Source organism: Brachypodium distachyon, chromosome 1 (assembly GCF_000005505.3).
Source record: "Brachypodium distachyon strain Bd21 chromosome 1, Brachypodium_distachyon_v3.0, whole genome shotgun sequence".
In the NCBI taxonomy this organism is placed as follows: Eukaryota; Viridiplantae; Streptophyta; class Magnoliopsida; order Poales; family Poaceae; genus Brachypodium; species Brachypodium distachyon.
This window is the reverse complement of record NC_016131.3, coordinates 72,728,090-72,747,150: the sequence shown is the minus strand read 5'-3', so window position 1 is coordinate 72,747,150 and position 19,061 is coordinate 72,728,090. Positions and strand designations below refer to the sequence as shown.

At 49.9% G+C, this 19,061-nt stretch overlaps 3 protein-coding genes and 1 pseudogene across 4 annotated transcripts; 3 read left to right on the top strand and 1 right to left on the bottom strand.

The window, feature by feature from the left end:
• Positions 1-5,442: 5,442 nt before the first annotated feature.
• On the top strand, positions 5,443-9,857 carry LOC104581883. Of its 2 annotated transcripts, XM_014901508.2 has the most exons (5): positions 5,443-5,923; positions 6,095-6,753; positions 8,119-8,205; positions 8,342-8,876; positions 8,979-9,857. In XM_014901508.2, exons 2-5 carry the CDS (start codon positions 6,400-6,402, stop codon positions 9,506-9,508), a joined length of 1,506 nt encoding a protein of 501 aa, XP_014756994.1. In that variant the 5' UTR covers positions 5,443-5,923; positions 6,095-6,399; the 3' UTR covers positions 9,509-9,857. The 2 variants fall into 2 exon arrangements, with proteins under 2 accessions (XP_014756994.1, XP_010229233.1); XM_010230931.3 differs by having other exon boundaries at positions 5,444-5,923; positions 8,342-9,857.
• A 1,375-nt stretch (positions 9,858-11,232) lies between these two features.
• On the bottom strand, positions 11,233-11,824 carry LOC104581882 (annotated as a pseudogene).
• A 354-nt stretch (positions 11,825-12,178) lies between these two features.
• On the top strand, positions 12,179-14,069 carry LOC100836076 (60S ribosomal protein L21-1). The gene is made up of 2 exons (XM_010230930.3): positions 12,179-12,501; positions 13,630-14,069. Exons 1-2 carry the CDS (start codon positions 12,265-12,267, stop codon positions 13,885-13,887), a joined length of 495 nt encoding a protein of 164 aa, XP_010229232.1. The 5' UTR covers positions 12,179-12,264; the 3' UTR covers positions 13,888-14,069.
• Positions 14,070-15,570: 1,501 nt separating this feature from the next.
• Positions 15,571-18,970, top strand: LOC100835267 (beta-amylase 2, chloroplastic). Its single transcript, XM_003558789.4, has 2 exons — positions 15,571-16,437; positions 17,454-18,970. Exons 1-2 carry the CDS (start codon positions 15,833-15,835, stop codon positions 18,568-18,570), a joined length of 1,722 nt encoding a protein of 573 aa, XP_003558837.1. The 5' UTR covers positions 15,571-15,832; the 3' UTR covers positions 18,571-18,970.
• Positions 18,971-19,061: the final 91 nt, after the last annotated feature.

The window sequence follows — 19,061 nt, the reverse complement described above, 5'->3', positions numbered from 1 at the left end:
CGCCCCGCTCTCCCCGTTGGGAGGTCATTCCAAACATGATGATCCCCATGGAGAGTAAATATGTATCATACCCGTCTCCTAATAGAGGAAAACCCCGTCGGGGATCGGGTAAACGGTCCCCATTACCATCCCAACTCTAGAGGCGACCGGCGACGTCGGCCCAGACGGCCATGAAGACTGAGGACGCGAACTGTGCTGCATGCCGCTCCACCTCCTCCCTTATCATCTCCAACATGGTTCTTGCTTGGTCTTATGTTACATGGGCTGATGGGGCACGGGCAGCTGCTGAGGGAGCAGGGCCAGGCTCAACGTAAGCCACGCATCATCGTTACCACCACCTTATACTCTGGACCTTCTTATACTTATTTTCTTCTCTGGTCCTCCTTATACTTATTTTCTTCTCTGGCCCTCCTTATACTTATTTTCTGCCTTCACCCCTGGCCACGGCCAGGCTTCGGCCACGCAACCACTGTGCTGGTCCTCTACTCCCTAACCGGCTCGCTAGAAATGATCATTTTGTCGAACACCTTGTGCCCGTGCCGACGACACTGCCCATCTGCGGCGACGAATCCGGTGAGGATTGCGGCGACGCGTCCGGTGAGGACCTTGGCCGTGTCCTGCCTGATATGCTCCCACCGAAGAAGATGATCGTGCAGTACCACCCTTACCCGGCGGTGTCCAAGATCCAGCAGCCACGGGAGCCACAACGGTTCCGGGAAGAACCACCCGGTCCCTCTCTACGCCGCCAGTGAGTCAACTCTTTTCTTATTTTGCAAATAATGCACCGTCAAAATTCGATCACCGAAACCTCCCGTGTGTAGCTCCACCAAGTACACACATGTTTTGTAAATTCCACCTTCCAAAAATAACCGCAGGACACGTTAAGTTGATAAAAGAAAAAAATCAGAGATTTAAAATAAATCCACCGGGGTCGGGGGGTGAGTCTCCTCTGCGTGTTTATTTTTTATTTCAATATTTTAAAAGATAAGTTGAGAGAAACCAAAAGTTGATAAAAGAAATCAGAGATTTAAAATGAAAATCAAACCAAAAAAAGGCAAAATATATATTCGGAAGCCCATTTTTGGGACAAACACATATAACACACAAATCAATCCACTATATCCATGCTACGAATGCACTCGAGTGGGTGTAACATTTGGAGAAACCTCTTATGTGGCCGTGCACGCGCGGGACCAATTGATATTCGCTATGCACGTTGACATGGTATCTAATTTGTCAGCGCAATTAAATAATTTTAACATAAGCACAAACACATATAACACATGAATCAATCCACTACATCCTTGCTTATTCAGGCCACAATGAACATCCATGGTAACAATTATTCAACGACAGTTCTCTCCCATATGGAGCGGTGATGATCTGAAAACCACACAAACATACATAAAGAACGATAGAAAACTATTAACTAGGGCACGCATATGGAATCCAACTTAATGGATGGAGCTCTAGACTCTAGATGCAACCGGCGGCGTTGGCCCAGACAGCCATTGAAGAGTGAGGAAGCGAACTGTGCTGCATGCCGCTCCACCTCCTCCCTCATCATCTCCAGCATCGCCGCCATAATGGGCGCCATCCTTTGCAACCGGCACCATTGGTTCTTGCTTGGGCACATGTTCCATGGCTGATGGGGCACGGGCGGCTGTTGAGGGAACAGGCCCAGGCTCAACGTCAGCCACGCATCATCGTTCCCACCACCGATAGCAGACCCTCCTCCTCCGTTACTCACACGCGGCCACTTTGCCGGCGGCGGCTCGTTTTCTTTCTCAATCTCTCACTTCCTTTGCCCCGGAGACACGTTGCCCCATGTTGATCTACCACATCGCATGAAGGAGAGGGGCCCTGACCCCTAGTAAGGCCTGGATCCACGTGCCGCCGGGAGGCCGTGTGGGAGTGAAAGCCGCCCGTGAGTTTATTTTTGCAAATAATGGGCCGTTCATAGAACCACGGTTTTTGAGGCTTTCTTCTCACAGAGCCACAAATTTTGCTAATTTCTCCGAAAAACCACATGTGGCTGTGCACGCCGTGCGAACAATTGCTATTCGCTATGCCATGTTCACATGGTATGTAATATGTCGGCACAATTTACTTGTTAATAATTTTAACAGAAGCACAAACACATATAACACCCAAATCAATCCACTACATCCATGCTATGAATGCACTCGAGTGGGTGTAACATTTGGAGAAACCTCCTATGCGGCCGTGCACGTGCGCGACCAATTGATATTCGCTATGGCATGTTCACATGGGCATATGGAATCCAACTTAATGTATGGAGCTCTAGACTCTAGAGGCGAACGGCGGCAGCGGCCCAGACGGCCATGAAGACCGAGGGCACGAACTGTGTTGCATGCCGCTCCACCTCCTCCCTCTCATCATCTCCAGCATCGCCCCCATAATGGGCGCCATCCTTTGCAACCGGCACCATTGGTTCCTGCTTGGTCGCATGTTCCATGGGCTGATGGGGCACTGGCAGCTGGTGAGGGAGCAGGCCCAGGCTCAACGTCAGCCACGCATCATCGTTCCCTCCACCGGGAGCAGAGCCTCCTTCTCCGTTACTCACGCGCTGCCGCTTAGCCGGCAGCGTTCGTTGTGGACCTTGACGCCGGTGTCCACCTTGTCATCTTCCACGTCAATGCTTGCCTTGCCCCCGCAAGTTCGTAACGTCACTCCGAAGTCTCGGGGAAGACTTGGTCAATTCATTGGAGATGTGTTTCTCCCTGTTGGAAAGATATGGAACGGTGAAATAAATCATGCACGAGTATCATTCCATAAGAAATGTTTTGACACATCTTTTTACAAATCTGGTGCACGATCATCTGTCATTTTGTAAACAAAAACTAGTGTGCATTAAACAGCGAACATAATGCTATTGAGCCATTTGTCTTTCTCACATCAAACGTATATACTAGTGTTTTTCAACAACTTTTGCAAGGATTTTTTTACATACCACAATTTTCGTGCACTTCTTTCCTAGCTAGTAACTTTTGTAAGGTGGAAAAATGCATCGCACATATTCGGTGTGAATGAGCCCGTGTGGACGTAACATTTTTTGGTTAGATCTTGATTGGGTAGCTAATGACTCAACTGTTCGCTGGTTTGTGTGTAGGCATGGGCCAGTGTACCTCTACGTTTTCGTTGCACATCTTATTTGTGGACGGTGGACTTGTCCGTTGTAAAAACTTGCCAAAAGACGGTATAGAAAGGAAGCGTGTCTGCCACTTCCCCAATTGGCATCTCTCGCTTTTGAACCAACTAGAAAATATTTTGAAGAGATGCAAAATGGGAATTACACTCTGAGCTAGCTTACCCGTACAATAATTTTGTCTTCATTAGGTTTGGACGGCTCCTGCTGTCCCGCGCTAGCTCTCTCCATGCCAGCTCGATTAGGACACGCCAATACAACTCATGTTCGAACAGGCTTGATACAACTCATGTTTAAGAACTACAACTGGCAAAGTTAACGGCTCGTCCACAGAGCGTCAGCGCACCCCTCCCTCTCTTTCTCACTATCTTATTTCCTCTACCCCAATACGCCGCCCCTTGTCGCCCTCTGCCCCTCTCCTCTCCTCTCGCGCCGCCGCCACCCTCTCTCCTTTTCTCACATCGCCACCACCTCTCTCCTCTTCTTGCTCGTCGCCCTTGCCTCTCCTCATGGTGCCGCGACGCCTTTTTCTCGTGCAACCGCCCCACCCTTCTGCATGTGCAGGGACGCGTTCTACGGTGGAGGAGGCAGTATCCATGCCACGGGGGCCTCCCTAGGCTCGGATCTGCCCCGCCACGAGCTCGCCTTGTTGATCTGCTATCGGGGTGCTCGCCATCGTTGATCAGCCGTCGCGCGTGAAGGAAAGGAGCCCCGACCACTAAAAAGGCAAGGATCCACATGCCAACCGTCTCCCCCGTCCCCGCGTGCCGCTGGGAGGCTGCGTGGGAGTCAACGCCGCGGGTGAGTTTTTGTTTTTTATTCCGCAGATAATGGATCGCCTCGATGTTGCCTCCACTTATCTGCCAACTACCCCTTATTTTCTTTCTCACTCTCTCATTTCCTCAGCCCCCGACACGTCGCCCCCTATCGCCCTCTCCTCTCCTCGCGTCGCCGCCGCCCTCCCTCCTCTTCTCTCGTTGTTGTCCCTGCCTCTCCTCACGGCACAGCACCACCTTCTTCTCGTGCAACCGCCACACACCTCCGGTGGACGAGGCAGGATCCGCGCCGCGAGGACCTCGCCATGGCTCGGATCAATGCCGCCAAGATGCTCGCCGTTGTTGCTCGTGAAGGAGAGGAGCCCTGACCACTAGGAAGGCCCGGATCCATGTGCTGTCGAGAGGCCGTGTGGGAGTCAACGCCGCCATTGAGTTTTTTGTTTATGTTTTCTTATTCTGCAAATAATGGGTTGTCGAAATTTGAGCGCAAAGAACCACCCAGGCTCCTCCTAAGTACACACACCTTTGGGAAGTTCCACCACCTTAGTTGTAACCCTAGTTTTGAAAACCGGACCGGACCGGCGGTCCGACCGGAAAAAACCGGAACCGGAGCCCTCTGCGGTCTGTTTAGCGCACTGGATTGGACGGGACACCGGACCGGGGAAAACCGGGTGAACCGGGCGGTTTCAGCGAAAACCGGTGAACCGGAGGGTTTGGCTCGAACCGCCCGGTTCAATTCCGGTTCGCAACACCAAGCTAATGTATTGCGCGCGATGGGAATTGAACTCGCGACCTAGCCAGTCGGACAGCGCATGGTTATTTGTTTGGGAAGAAAAACTATTTTTTTAACCTAAATATACACCGTTGGGCCTGTTATGGTGGACTTTTATTTGCACTTGGGCTATGTTTTAGCAGCCTAGCGTCTGAGGAGCCCACGTGGCCATGCATCGCTTGTAGGCCAGTTCACCACGACGCCGCATGCTCGCATCCATCGGTCCGACTTTTTTCTTTTTCTTTTTCTTTTTTTATATTAAAGATATATTATTTTATATCTAAAAACCAGACCGGTTCAACCGGAAAAACCGGAACCGAGAGCCTCGCCGGTTCGATCACCGGTCCGGTTTTCAAAACTAGGGTTGTAACACGCTTATTTTTTTCTAGTAAGAGGCAGAGAAGAGGAAGCGTGAAGACCACATCTCCAACTCGCATCTCTCTCTTCCATCTTAACAGCTCTCCAACTGTCATCCCTTCTTGTTTCAAAACAAAAAATAAACTGTCATCTCTCCTTGAAATAGATATAGAGACAAGTAGGAAAGGGGGAAGAAAATGTAACAAAGGAAGGAACCGGTACACTTTCCTGCCGTCAAATTTTTTTTTTAATACCGGTACACTTTCCTACCGTTCGGCGTCCACGTCCAGTCCTTGTTTGCTTCCCCACGCAAGCAAGCACGTACCCACGGAAAAGTAGCGCCGCTCCTCTCGCAGTCTCGCTGCCAATTCGCCCGTCCATCCAGCCGTATCCCACTCCGCCGGCCCGCTCGCGTCCCACGCACGGTATCCACATCCACCACCCCCCGCAGCCTTCTCCTCCTCCTTCCTTCCCCGCCCCGGCGCACCCAGAGGCCAGAAGCAGAGGAGGGGCGCTAAATAAAAGGCGAATGAAAAGAAAGGAGCCCCCTCACATAAGCCAAAGCCAAAGGGGGTTGGCCCACGGCGCGACGCAACGCAAGGGACCGCTCCTCCGGCCGTCTCCGAGTCCCGGTTCCAATTCCATCCAGTTCGTGTGCGCGTAGGTGCAAACCCGAAAGCGATAGGAGCAAGGAGGACCCGGGGCCGCCGGGGGCCTCTGCAGCAGTTGCTTCTCCTATTTTGGCCCTTCTTTCTGCCCCTCTCTCTCTTTCTGCCGTCACCGTACGTCTCCTCCTCGCGTACGCCGCCGCCGACAAGGAAAATAGTCCGGCGGCCACGAGAAGGGCAGGTAAACAAACCCCCCTCCTCCGGCCCTGCCGTTTTACTTGTATCCTGTAGTTCTTTTTTCATCTGCCGTGTTTCTTGCCGTTGTTTCTTTGATCAAGAACTGAGTTGCAGAAATCTTTTTCATATGAAATTGTGTGTTTAATTTATCTTCCATCTTGTTTTTTTTTTCCAGGTGCATTGCTCCTTCCGGCCGGCCGCCGCCGTTTCTTCTTCTTCTTCCCCTGCTGCAAAACCCTGGCTTTTCAGTGGGGGTTGCAAATTTGCAATCCCCCTCTGTCCGGAACAGAGATTGCGTTTTGATCGGCGTGGCGCCCTCCACGACGGGTTCCCAGAGAAACCCTCTTTCAAGGTGACACGCATCTTCTGTCTCCCCGGTGATCGGCTGGTGTGGTTTTTCGGCAGGGTTTATTATTGGCCGGCGTCGTGGGGTTTTCTTGGGGCTTTTGCGAGTACGAAGTCCAGTTTGGTTTGGGGTGGATGGCGAGGGCCGTTCGGGGTGCTGCTGAGATCACCTCCGACGAGGGGAAGGAGAGTCCTGTTGCTGTCAAGTCACCTGCCGAGGCCATTGAGTGGGCCTCGAATCTTCTGTTTGATGACTACAAGGGATCTGGGGAGGGTTTGGATGATTCTGCGCTCATACAGGAACTGTTGGCAACTCTGGAAGGTGAAAAAAAGAGTGCTTGCGATGCTGCTCCAGGTGGTGGTGATGAGGATGATGATTGTGTAATGCTTGATGGTGACCCTTTTAAGGCCGCTGCTGTTGCCAATGAGAAGAGACTTGGGAAGGATGGCTTAGAAGAAGAATTGCAGATTGTCGCGGAGAAAGGAGAGGTATTGCCTTTTTTGCTCACATCATTTATGTTGTCACGTTGCAGTTCAAGTCATACATTGTCGTCATCCATCGCTACGTATTTGTTTTGTCGGTTCATGTATGATTCTTCATTATTTTGTACATTGACCTGCTATGTATTTTGTTACATTTTTTTTACAGAAAATGGTTGCTACATATTTTGCCAGTTCATATAAGTCTTCATTGTTACATAGGTTTTTGCAGAAAGTGGTTGCTACATATTCATATACGTCATCATTGTTACATATTTTTTTTAGAAAATGGTTGCTACATATTGTTTGCCAGTTCATATACGTCGTCATTGTTACAAAAAAATTTAGAAAATGGTTGCTACATATTGTTTATACGTTGTCATTGTTACATACGTTTTTTAGAAAATGGTTGCTACATATTGTTTTGACAGTTCATATATGTGTGTGCCATCATTGTTTTGTACATTGACCATCTGTCAGCAAGGATGGTTGTCGCGTCATAATTCGAGTCATACATTCTCATCTTCATTGTTACATTTTTTTTTAGAAAAATGGTTGCTACATGGAGTATTGTTTTATGAGTTCACATATATGTGTATACCATTATTGTTTTGTACATTGACCAGCTATCAACGAGGATGGTTGTCGTTTCATTTCGAGTCATACATTGTCGTTGTCATTGTTAAATATTGTTTTGTCAGTTCATATATGTTTGTACCATGATTATTTTGTACATTGACCAGCTATCAGCAAGGATGGGCCCTATTTACGTTTTGGGAAATAATTTGTAGGCTAATCTGTGCAAATTTTAGTCTCACTTGTATATTTTTTATCTAGGAAATTAGGTGCTAAGCCAATAGCATACATGTATTTGATTGCTCTTGTCGAATTAACTTTTTCATGGCTGATTTGGTAATAACTATCTCTCCTGCATGACTTGGTCGTTAATTTCCTGTGCTATTTTATTTAATTTTGTGCGTCAACCAACCACCTAAGAGCCCTTGGGGGAAGGTAGGCAATGTACTCATATTTCAGTGGTTTTATTGCCATCGTCAATCTGAATATCGTGGATGGCCTTTCATAAGACTGACTTCCCCATGCACTGCTATTGCAAAATACAATTTGGTAGGCTCTAACTGGATAATATTGTACTTTGATGGTGACTTTAGTTATACTGGATATTGGTATCGTATACATATAATAGATGCTGGTGGAAGAAACTAGTGCTTTTTCAATGAAATGAAGGTGCCCCACCCTGATTGCATGTGGAGCCACATTAATTGTTGTGCCTATGCATCCAGGAGCCATCTCAAAGCTCCAAACTGAAAAAAAGAAGAAGTATATGTGGTCTTACAATTCTCTTTTGTTTTTCAGGTAGCATGCAGGGATTTCCCTCATCCACGCCATCTATGTGCTGGATTCCCGTTCAAAACTGGTTCTCATGCAAGCTATTGCACTATGGTTAGTTAACCCCTTCTCTGATCAAATTCTGGAACAGTATTTTATTATGCATTTTTGTTTATGCTAGCATGTATTCAATATCAATTGTTCCAACATGGATGCATTACCATATTTTGCTCATTTCTTCTTAATGCAGTGCCACTGTTATGTTTGCGATTCTCCTGCTCCATGCCCCAGATGGGGTAAAGGTACCTTGTCTACTGATCATTGTCACGCTACGGATAAGGATGAAAAGTGGAAGAAACTGAGGCAATCACTAAAGCGCAAGAGCCTGCCACCATCTCAGCGTGGAAGTACCAAGAAATTTGTTCGCTCACCCTTGACAGCACCATCCTCAGAGCAGTATACAGGGCATCAAGTATCAGGTCCACAGCTATTTCCACCTTTGGGAAAGACTGTCAACCAACCTTCTGTGCAAAGAGTTCCTGCAACAAGTAATGTCAGCAAAAATCAACAGATGCGTCCCTCCATTAGAGCTGCACAGAATCTGGGGCAAGTTGTCAATCAGCCAAAAGCATCAGGGCCAGTAAACCAACCTTTTGTGGGAAGAGTTCCTGTTGCAAGTAATGTCAGCCAAAATCAACAGATGCATTCGTCTATTAGAGCTGCACAGAATGTGGGGCGAGTCGTCCGTCTGCCAAAAGCATCAGCTCGTGGCCCTCAAATCTCTGGTAAGAGACTCAAAACATCTGGGGCTGCTCCTACAGTTCTTATGCCCTCAAATGGTTACAATTCGAACCGTGCTCTCCCTAACGATGCCACATTGCCTCCAGCATCCTCGCGTGTATTTCAGACAACACCGGTGGCACCAGGAAGTAACATTACTCAGTGGCGCCCCTCTCAGCGTTTTCTTGGTGCGCCGGTGTTGATATCTCCGGGATTACATGTTCGGCCATCATCGCATCTTCAGGTTGATCCCAATAGAGCGGCTGGTACTGGACTACAGACTTTTCAATCATCAGCACCAACAACTCAGGGAGCAAAATGCGTGCAGAACTCTCAAGCCATCCAAAATGCTTGGCAGGTTACACTTGATAATCTGGCGTCTCAGTTGGGTGTATCTGATTACAATATCAACGATGCACATGGTCGAGAGTCTGCAAGCACTCAATATTTGCATCCCAGCCAGCTGATTGCTCCAGTAAAGGCAAGCCAGGGGATTGAACCGCATCGCAGTTCTGTTCCAGCAACACCACAAATGAGGCCTGCAAATGGGCTTATGCCGAATCGCCAATCTGGAGATAATGTTATTATGCAAAAAAACTCAAGCGTTGCTCATACTGAGTTCCCAGAGCAGTCTTAATCCAAGTGAAACTTCTTACTACAACAACTTTGTAGCTAATCCTGCTACCGAAAATTGATTGGAGCTTCTCAGCAGTGTCCACAGAACTGGATTCTTGATACCTTTTTGTTACTCAGGACATGGCAATTGTCAATAGCTTGTGCTCTTAGATCCCCAAATTACAAATATGTTAGTAGTTGACAAACTTCTTTTGTAGCCTGTCTTAGCAGAGTAGAAAGGGCACTCCTTTAAGGCAGTGAGGTGCTGTAGAGTTGAGATATCTAATGTAATGGTTTACAGCTCTGAATTAGTGGTTCAATTTCCAGTGCAAAATATTCTTGATAGTTATCGATGTGTTTCTTCTTGATCATAAATCGTGTGCTGTATTCCTGTATGTTCACTGCAAGAAGATGGTCAGCATGCTCAGCTCAGTAATTGTTATCTTATTCATATTTCTGCTGGGAGTGTGTCCTTTTCTCCCCTTTACTACTACGCATCATTTAGACGCCATTGATTTCAATACTGGCTTACGGTGATGATTTGAGTAATCATAAAACTTGAAACAAGTTGCTCTTTTGTCTGCTTTCTGTTCATGTGTCTCAGATACATGTGGCCACCTTTTGCCTTTCTGGAGCACTCTTGAAATGAGACACCACAGCCTGATGCTGCTGCTATATATCTGAAGAAGGGAGGGAGTGAGGAGTGTACTGACACCATGCTCCGAAAGACTGAAAGTGCTGATGTTTGTTTTAATTTTCTCGTTCTGGTATGAGATATACCTGTAGTTCTTGTTTTTGTTTTGCTGTACTGTCTTTGCTTTGACAGTACGTTATCGATGTACCCTGTGTCGTTTTACTTGTCAATGTAAAGTCCGAGCCGGAGAGAGTTACCTCCATGGTCTTATCAAAAATGAAAAAAAAAGAGAGACACCACAGAAGTCGATCTGATCCAGGAACAGATACTCTTGCAAACCGGTTGACCTCTCGAAATTCTTTTTGACTTGTGTCACAGATTGTGATTTCTTATCAAATTTCAATGGATTATTCGTCAGTAACTTGCTTTGTTTATGCAACAAATTGCATCTGGCATTAACCCCTACAGTAGAGCGTTTTTTTAGCAAGGGGGCTGGCGGGCTGCCATCCTTGAGCTGCTTGGAATTGAAACGCTTCACTGGATAACTGCAAGAATAACCTAGATAACCTTGCAGTAGAGTGATGTATTGAAATGTCAAATGGCATCGACACACGGCCGGCAAGTTCCGTTCTAGCTTGTTAGTACTGTTGATTCTGCAGATGCTGATTACTTGTCGATTTTGCTACAGTCTGGAGTACTACTTAAGTGCTTAGATCCTAGTTCTATATGAGCTCTGCGGCGAAGTTATACTGACGAGAAAAGCAAACTGACTTACTGAAGGTTCTGAGATTTTGTTACTGCGAGATGTCCAGAACTGTAGCAAAATCGACAAGTTCAGAAAGGCTGGCTGTCGAACTTGGTCCTTCGCCAGAACAAGCAAACAAAAATTTATTTGAAGTAAGGAATAAAAACAAACACGCGGTGATACCCGATGAACAAAAGACAAATTTATTTCTTTGATTAAATTTATTTGAATTAAGCTAATGACGAGTACACTTGCCAACACTTAACAAACAACCAAAAATCTCCTCGCAAAAAAGCAAACATCTACACAAAAACTGAAGTCGGAGACTAATTGCCCGCCATAGCACGCGACTCAGTTGTAAAGATCATCATCTTTCATCAGCTGCGGCGGAGGCGTTGGCCGTGGGAGCAGCAGCTTCTGCCGGTTTGGACTGCTCAGGGAAGCGGAACTCGGTGCCGAAGCCCCTGGACTGCTGCAGCGTCTGCGCGAAGGCCCGATACTTGGTGATGTCGCGATCACTGACGCTCCTCCTGGCGTACTTCATCGACTCCTCGAAGTGCGCCGCCTTGATCTCAGCCACCTCTCCGGAGTCGTCCACCTCCATGGCTTCCTTCCCCAGCCTCTCCCTCTCGATATCCTTCTCGATGTCTTCCCTAATCGCGTACTTGCACGCCCTCTGGCAAATCTCCGTGATGTCGGCACCGCTAAAGCCCTTGGTGAACCTCGCAAGCGCGCCGAGGTCGACGTTCTTGGCCAGCGGAGACTTCCTGAGGCATGCCTTGAAGATCTGGTGCCGTGAGGCCTCGTCCGGCAATGGGATGTAGATGAGCTGGTCGAGGCGGCCCGGACGGAGCAGCGCCGAGTCGATGATGTCCGGCCTGTTGGTGGCTCCGATGATGAAGACCGTCTTCTTCGCGTTCATGCCATCCATCTCCGTCAGCAGCTGGTTCAGCACACGGTCAGCCGTGTGTTTCGTGAGGAGGAGACGCTGGGTTAGGCTCAGCGTGGCCGTCTCGTGCACAAATTCGAGTCGGACTGAAGTTCGCGACTAGCGTCCGAGACCTTTTTTTCCGACTCATATTCGTGTCCGACGCGCTCTTTTTTTCTCGCGTGTGGTGTCCAAGCCCAATAGCCGGCCTGCATTTGTTGGACCCCAAAGTGTAATCCGTCAAATAGCTGGGTCACAGATTAACCCAATAGCACACAGAGGCAAATTACTGAAGCCCATGATAGGCCCGAGGCAAATTACGGAAGCCTAGCCCAAATACCGCATATGGCTCCACGGCCCGAGGTCCTTTTATAAATAGGTAGCAACCTCCTCTCGCTGTAACCCTAGCGCCGCACACACTCCCGCCGCCGCCGCACAGCCGCAGGTAGGAGCAGAGGAAGGAAGGGCAAGATGCCGGCGGGGCACGGGCTTCGGTCGCGGACGCGCGACCTGTTCGCGCGCCCCTTCCGCAAGAAGGGTTACATCCCGCTCACCACCTACCTGCGCACGTACAAGGTCGGCGAGCACGTCGACGTCAAGGTGAACGGCGCGGTGCACAAGGGCATGCCGCACAAGTTCTACCACGGCCGCACCGGTCGCGTCTGGAACGTCACCAAGCGCGCCATCGGCGTCGAGATCAACAAGCAGGTATAATTTGCGGCCTCCCCAGTTTCTGGTCTTGCTCCTGCTCTTTGGACGACTGTTATGGTAGATCTGTGCAGCTAGGGCGATACTGTAGTTCTCGCCGTCGCGATGCGTCTGGATCCATTTTGATTTAACTGAGATGAATCCTGTCAAGGATTTGGAGTAGTTATATCTTGCTGAAATAGCTGACAGTTCGCAGATGAGTTAGATTTTCAGATTCCATTTGTTTGATACATCTACGGTACCAGATTTTTATAACGCGCTTATATTTATTCTGAAAGCCTACTATGTGTATCTGTTATGAAATATACAGTGCTTATATGGTTTTATTCCTATGCTTTTTCACTTTCCTTATGCTTTGTTACCTTACGGTGACTTGCTATACGTCAATAAAAGCATTCATTATTCGTTCTGCCAATTTGCTTGCGTGCCTATACATTCGTGTCGTATCCTGCAATGTATTTATTTTCATGTTATGATCCAGCACTCGGATGGATTTGTTGTCCAAATATTGTACTGCTCATGCATTGATGGCACTCAGATTATATTTGCCCTAGGCCGAGCGCTTCCCCCTTCAGCTATGGGGTGGCGTGGTATTCCACGGGAGAGGTTTTTGTGGCGCACGTTTCACGTGTGATGGGCATACATCAAAATTTGTCATTGTGGCTGCTCTGGCTGCAGTTTGTATCAGTAGCAGTCAGGAAGGCCTATTTGAATGATACAGATATATTTAGCTGTTTTTGCTTACTCGCTGTTTATCACACTATATCCTACATTCCTGGCTTGTTTTCCATGAAATTTCTTCAGTTTGAATGCATTCTGTTATAACCTTGATTCTTCTGTGCTTGCCTGATTCATTCACAGTAAGAGCTTGCACTCCAATTAATAGCGTACTCTAGACAGGAAACTGATTTGCATAGCTTAATATGTGACTTAATACTGCTTGTGATGTCTGAGTTACTGTCCGTCAACTGCTTGTGATGTCCTACTTATTGTTCTTTAGTTGAATCCAACACGGTGCTTTACATCTGCATGTAAATGATAATGTGTGAATATGTGTGTTTATAGTGTGCTTGAGGCTTCCAGCCGGTTACTTGACACAAATTCTCACATGCGTTGTCCTGTCATCAGGTTGGTAACCGCATTATCAGGAAGAGGATCCATGTGCGGGTGGAGCATGTGCAGCCATCCAGGTGCGCGGAGGAGTTTCGCCTGAGGAAAGTGAAGAACGACCAGCTGAAGGCGGAGGCCAAGGCCCGTGGTGAGGTCATCAGCACCAAGAGGCAGCCTGCAGGACCCAAGCCTGGGTTCATGGTTGAAGGCACTACAATTGAGACAGTCACCCCCATCCCCTACGATGTGGTCAATGATCTCAAGGGTGGTTACTAGATTGCTGTTTCTTGATCAGCCTTAATTTAGTATCTATGCTTGTTCTGAATGTTTCGGTACCAAGTAGTTCTCTTTTTGCCCTATGGAGTTTGAACTTCTCTGTGGTTAACTTCAAAGATTTAATATGGTCGGTTTCATTCTCTTCGTGCAGAATCTTTGTTGAATGGTTAGTATATGTTTCATGTGTTTTCTGCGTGTATGTCCGGTTTCAGAACCTGTTCATTGCTCCAGTCTGCCCACTTAGTTACCCTGTGCAGTGTCTAGCTGCTTATGGTGTGGCTGCTTGCTGCCTTCATTCTGAAAGTGGTGCTTTGTTTGCACTTATGAAAGCAACAGATGAGAAGATGAGAATAATGGATAAATTGCTGGCGTATCGTAACCTCCCCGCGGGTCTAGTCAAGTAGGCAAAATATCAGTGAAAACATCTCTACGGTGAAAATTTCATCGATGAAGGTTAAAAATATTGTCGAAAAAATTACTAGTGATGTTTTATATATGTGCAAAATTGCAAGTCCAAACTCAACGGCATTTGGTAGCAGTGAAAAAACAAATTTTGCATGAATAGTAATCTTTAAATTATTATTTTTAATTCTTTCCAAAAATTTTTGACTTTGAACTTAAAATTTTGCAGGTTCGTAAAACATAAACTTTTAAACATGATTTTTATGAAGTTTGCACGTTTTGCACTGAACGAATGTTTTCATCAGATACGCAGCCGTGCAAGTATCCAGTTTCCTGCCATCCTGGGTATTCTTCACCAAGTTTGTGCGACCATGTTTGGATACATTTTAGCGACTTACTGCGGTCCTTTCTCTTTCTTTTCGTTTACTATATTTCGATGCAATGTTTGCTATTTTCAGAGGTTCGATGTGCTTGTGTGCATCATCTGTCCTTTATTCAGGCGCACAAACAAAACTCCGTAAAACGACCGGAGAAAACACTACGTAGCATCGCCGTAAATCAAGAATTTGCTACGGAGTACTTTCTTTAATTTTGAGCTGAAGGGAATCAAGGGATCAGGAAAAGGATGAAGCTTGAACGGAAGAATGGTCACGTAATCTATTCACGAGAGCACCGCAAAGTAAACGTGAGTACCGCAAAGTAAACTTGGAGTGAACACTCAACCGTGCAAGTGTGCAACATGCAGCAGTCGCCAAGACCACAAGGATCACTTCACGGGGCGCGACGCGATGCCTGCAGAGCTACGAATCCTACACGTGAAACAGCGCAGATTCAGAAAGCAATTGGCCAGCCGACCGACCATGTCCCCCCGTCGTCCACCGATCCGTGGACGAGAAAAAAGAGAAAAAAATAACTCCTGCGTCGCACAGAGATAAAAGACCATCTGACTCAAAATGCGTCGCATTTTCTGCACCACGGAGGGATAGGGCACCATATACCGCCGAAACCTCAGCTTATAGTACGGGACACGCGTCGCGCATCGTGACCCCTCCCATCTCCGCTCTGAGCCCGACGTGGCCGGGCGCGCCGCCCGCGCCAACACGTAGCCGTCTTCCCACGACGCTTCGAGGCCAGTTCACGCGCTGCCGTCCATTCCGTCCGTTCCGGCCTCCCCTCCCGCCCTTCTCCACCCCCTTCCCGCCACCACCTCACGTTCCGTTCACCGGCGCAGCGCGCGCCACGTCCCCCGGCGTGGCCTTATTTAAGCCCACGCCCCCCGCCTCCGTCCTCTCTCAATTGTTAGACACCCCCCCAATTTCGATCAAAGGCAGGCGGCGGCAGCTGCGGCGCAAAATAAATTTCCTAGGTCCGAATCAAAACCCATTTCCCAATACCCATTTCGCGGAACCTTTGTTGTTCCCACACAATAACCTGTGATCTGACGATCCAGGCGGCGTAGTAATCAAAGCTTCTTCTTCAGCTCTCGCGTGTCCCCCCGGTCGATCCAGTGCGTCCGTGCGTGCGTCCGTGCATCCGTCCATCCATGGCGCTCAACATGTCCACCCAGACCGGCGCGGCGGCCATGACGGTCGCGCGGCCCGGGTCGCGCCCTGGGTCGCGCCCGGGCACGCCTGGCTCCTCGCGCACCGCGCTGCTCTCGGCTGGCGCGTCGAGCTCCACGGCCGTGCCGGCACCCAACGCGGCGCAGCTCCTGAAGATGCAGGCGCAGACGATGGAGCCCGCGGCGCCGCAGGCGGCGGACATCGACAAGGCGTGCCAGGCGCTGGTGGACGGCGCCGCGGCGCCCGGGGCGGACCAGGGCGCGGAGCACGCGGACGTGGCCGGCGTCGAGGCGCGCAAGGTCGGGGTGCCGGTGTTCGTCATGATGCCGCTCGACACGGTGCGCAAGGACGGCAGCGCGCTGAACCGGCGCAAGGCCATGCAGGCGTCCCTGGCCGCGCTCAAGAGCGCCGGCGCCGAGGGGATCATGGTGGACGTCTGGTGGGGCATCGCCGAGAGCGAGGCGCCCGGCCAGTACAACTTCGCCGGATACATTGAGCTCATGGAGTTGGCCAAGAAGGCCGGGCTCAAGGTGCAGGCTGTCATGTCGTTCCACCAGTGCGGCGGCAACGTCGGCGACTCAGTCAAGTACGTGCGCTCGCTCGATCTCCCCCCATTCTCTCCTTCTTTCCGCCTTTAGCTTCCGAATTTCCATTCCCGTTTGCTTGCTAGAGATCTTGTTCTTAGCGTTCATTATTATATGGTCAGTTGTGCATTACGGGATGGACATGATACATGATCTTTCATGTCCATGCTGATACTGGAAGCAGGATATGGGCTGCAGTAGACGAACCATGAGAATAGCTAGTACTCCGTATTGTTTTGTTTATATATTTTTGGTTGTTGTCCATCAGTAGTCTAGGAATGCGTGGGCTTGCCATGTGCCTCGCCACCGCCCGTTGCGATTAGTTCATCCACTTGCTTTCTCCTACGAGGGAAAAACTCGCGGCACCATCACTCCATCAGCTTCCCAATTAGAAAGACATTTCTGTGTTCGTATTATTGTGTCCTTGTCGGCACCAGGAAATATGGCAGTAGCAGTTTATTTGGTCAAGCATCTCAGCACCTTTCGAGCTCTCTCTGATAAGAGCCGTAGAAGACACGAGACGGGCAATTTCACTCCAGTCTATACAAGAGAAGCAAAAATAAATAAATAAACAGGAGTATCTTTTTTCTGGCGTCCGTTCCTGATTCGAGCGGCTCGGATCTCGTAGGGGCAGCGGACACCTCGTGACGTAGAGTCACCGGCTAGCTCCCCTACTCACGGAGACCGTACTTTCTCGATACCGCGAGAGCACATGCGGACTTGTGGGATGTGAATGGCCACAAATTTTTGGTACCTTGATCTTGCAACGAAAAAAAAAGAGCCTCAAGTCAGCCGACACGTAGCTTAGACTAGAAACAAGGAGATCACGTTTTCCCGTGTGCTACGTGATCCATTGTGGACGGTGCCGCTTCTTCCGCCGGTGCCCCCACTCTGAGAACGTCTTGCGTACGTAGTTCCAAGATCACGAATGACAGTGACAGTTTACTCTTTCACGCGCGGTAAATTAACCTTGCATAAGTGTTTTCCACGAGGACTGACTGCATCATTTTGGGTGCAGCATACCACTTCCGAAATGGGTAATCGAGGAGATGGACAAGGACCAGGACCTGGCGTACACGGACCGGTGCGGCCGGCGCAACTACGAGTACATCTCGCTGGGCGCCGACGCGCTGCCGGCGCTCAAGGGGCGCACCCCGATCCAGTGCTACGCCGACTTCATGCGCGCCTTCCGCGACCACATGGCGCCCTACATGGGCAACACCATCGTCGAGATCCAGGTCGGCATGGGCCCGGCCGGCGAGCTGCGCTACCCGTCCTACCCGGAGAGCAACGGCACCTGGTCCTTCCCGGGCATCGGCGAGTTCCAGTGCTACGACCGCTACATGCTCAGCAGCCTCAAGGCGGCCGCCGAGAGCGTCGGCAAGCCCGAGTGGGGCAACGCCGGTCCCGGCGACTCCGGCAGCTACAACCAGTGGCCCGAGGACACCAACTTCTTCCGCCGCGAGGGCGGCTGGAACACGGAGTACGGGCAGTTCTTCATGAGCTGGTACTCGCAGATGCTCCTGGAGCACGGCGAGCGCATCCTCTCGGCCACTTCCTCCGTCTACACGGGCACCCCGGGCGTCAAGGTCTCCGTCAAGGTGGCCGGCATCCACTGGCACTACGGCACCAGGTCGCACGCCCCGGAGCTCACCGCGGGCTACTACAACACGAGGAACCACGACGGGTACCAGCCGATCGCGCGCATGCTGGGCCGCCACGGCGCCGTGCTCAACTTCACGTGCGTGGAGATGCGGAACCACGAGCAGCCCCAGGACGCGCAGTGCATGCCCGAGAACCTGGTGCAGCAGGTGGCCAACGCGGCGAAGGAGGCCGGCATCGGGCTCGCCGGGGAGAACGCGCTGCCGAGGTACGACGAGACGGCGCACGACCAGGTGCTGGCCACGGCGGCCGAGAAGGCCGAGGAGGAGCGCATGGTGGCATTCACTTACCTCCGCATGGGCCCCGACCTGTTCCAGCCCGATAACTGGCGCCGCTTCGCCGCCTTCGTGAAGCGGATGACGGAGACGGGAGTCAGGGACGTGTGCCGGGAGCAGGTGGAGCGGGAGGCCGAGGGCGTCGCGCACGCCACACAGCCGCTCGTCCACGAGGCCGCCGCTGCCCTCAGAAACTGATCTCTCCGGGCTCTCGGCCAGCAAAGCCGTAGCAGACGGTAAAAGGAAATACTACTACGTACGTACTGAATGAAGATTTGTAATCCGCAACGTGGTGTGTTGTTGTTGTGTACCTACTGCCTACGGTGGGAAAGAGATAGGGGGTCGATCGATCGATGGGGGTAACTTGGGGCGTGCTCTGCTGCTGCTACTAGTTACTGCCACGTTCTTCAGGCTCTCGTCGCTGACGCTGGTTTGATTTGGCGTCGCCTCGGAAGCTTGTATTGGAGTTTGACTGATAATGTACTATGCTGCCGCAGTGCATTTGTAAGACCGAAACTCTGAAAATGTTGTTTTCTACGCCTGTGTGTATCTGTTCTGCTATCAAGTGAAATGGAAGAACAGTGAACTTTGGGCGGTCGATGTGTATGTGATAAGCTGTTCCTGCACGAAAGATTCACGGCCTGCACGCCATCGCGACGTTGAAACTTCAAAACGGGCTGAACAGGTGC

Excerpts from the sequence above, each read along its gene's own strand:
- LOC104581883 (XM_010230931.3), top strand. The coding sequence starts at position 6,400 with ATGGCGAGGGCCGTTCGGGGTGCTGCTGAGATCACCTCCGACGAGGGG. Across the intron at positions 6,754-8,118 it reads TTGTCGCGGAGAAAGGAGAG|GTAGCATGCAGGGATTTCCC; the intron begins GTATTGCCTTTT and ends TTTGTTTTTCAG. Across the intron at positions 8,206-8,341 it reads ATGCAAGCTATTGCACTATG|TGCCACTGTTATGTTTGCGA; the intron begins GTTAGTTAACCC and ends TTCTTAATGCAG.
- LOC100836076 (XM_010230930.3), top strand. The coding sequence starts at position 12,265 with ATGCCGGCGGGGCACGGGCTTCGGTCGCGGACGCGCGACCTGTTCGCG. Across the intron at positions 12,502-13,629 it reads GCGTCGAGATCAACAAGCAG|GTTGGTAACCGCATTATCAG; the intron begins GTATAATTTGCG and ends TCCTGTCATCAG.
- LOC100835267 (XM_003558789.4), top strand. The coding sequence starts at position 15,833 with ATGGCGCTCAACATGTCCACCCAGACCGGCGCGGCGGCCATGACGGTC. Across the intron at positions 16,438-17,453 it reads AACGTCGGCGACTCAGTCAA|CATACCACTTCCGAAATGGG; the intron begins GTACGTGCGCTC and ends TTTTGGGTGCAG.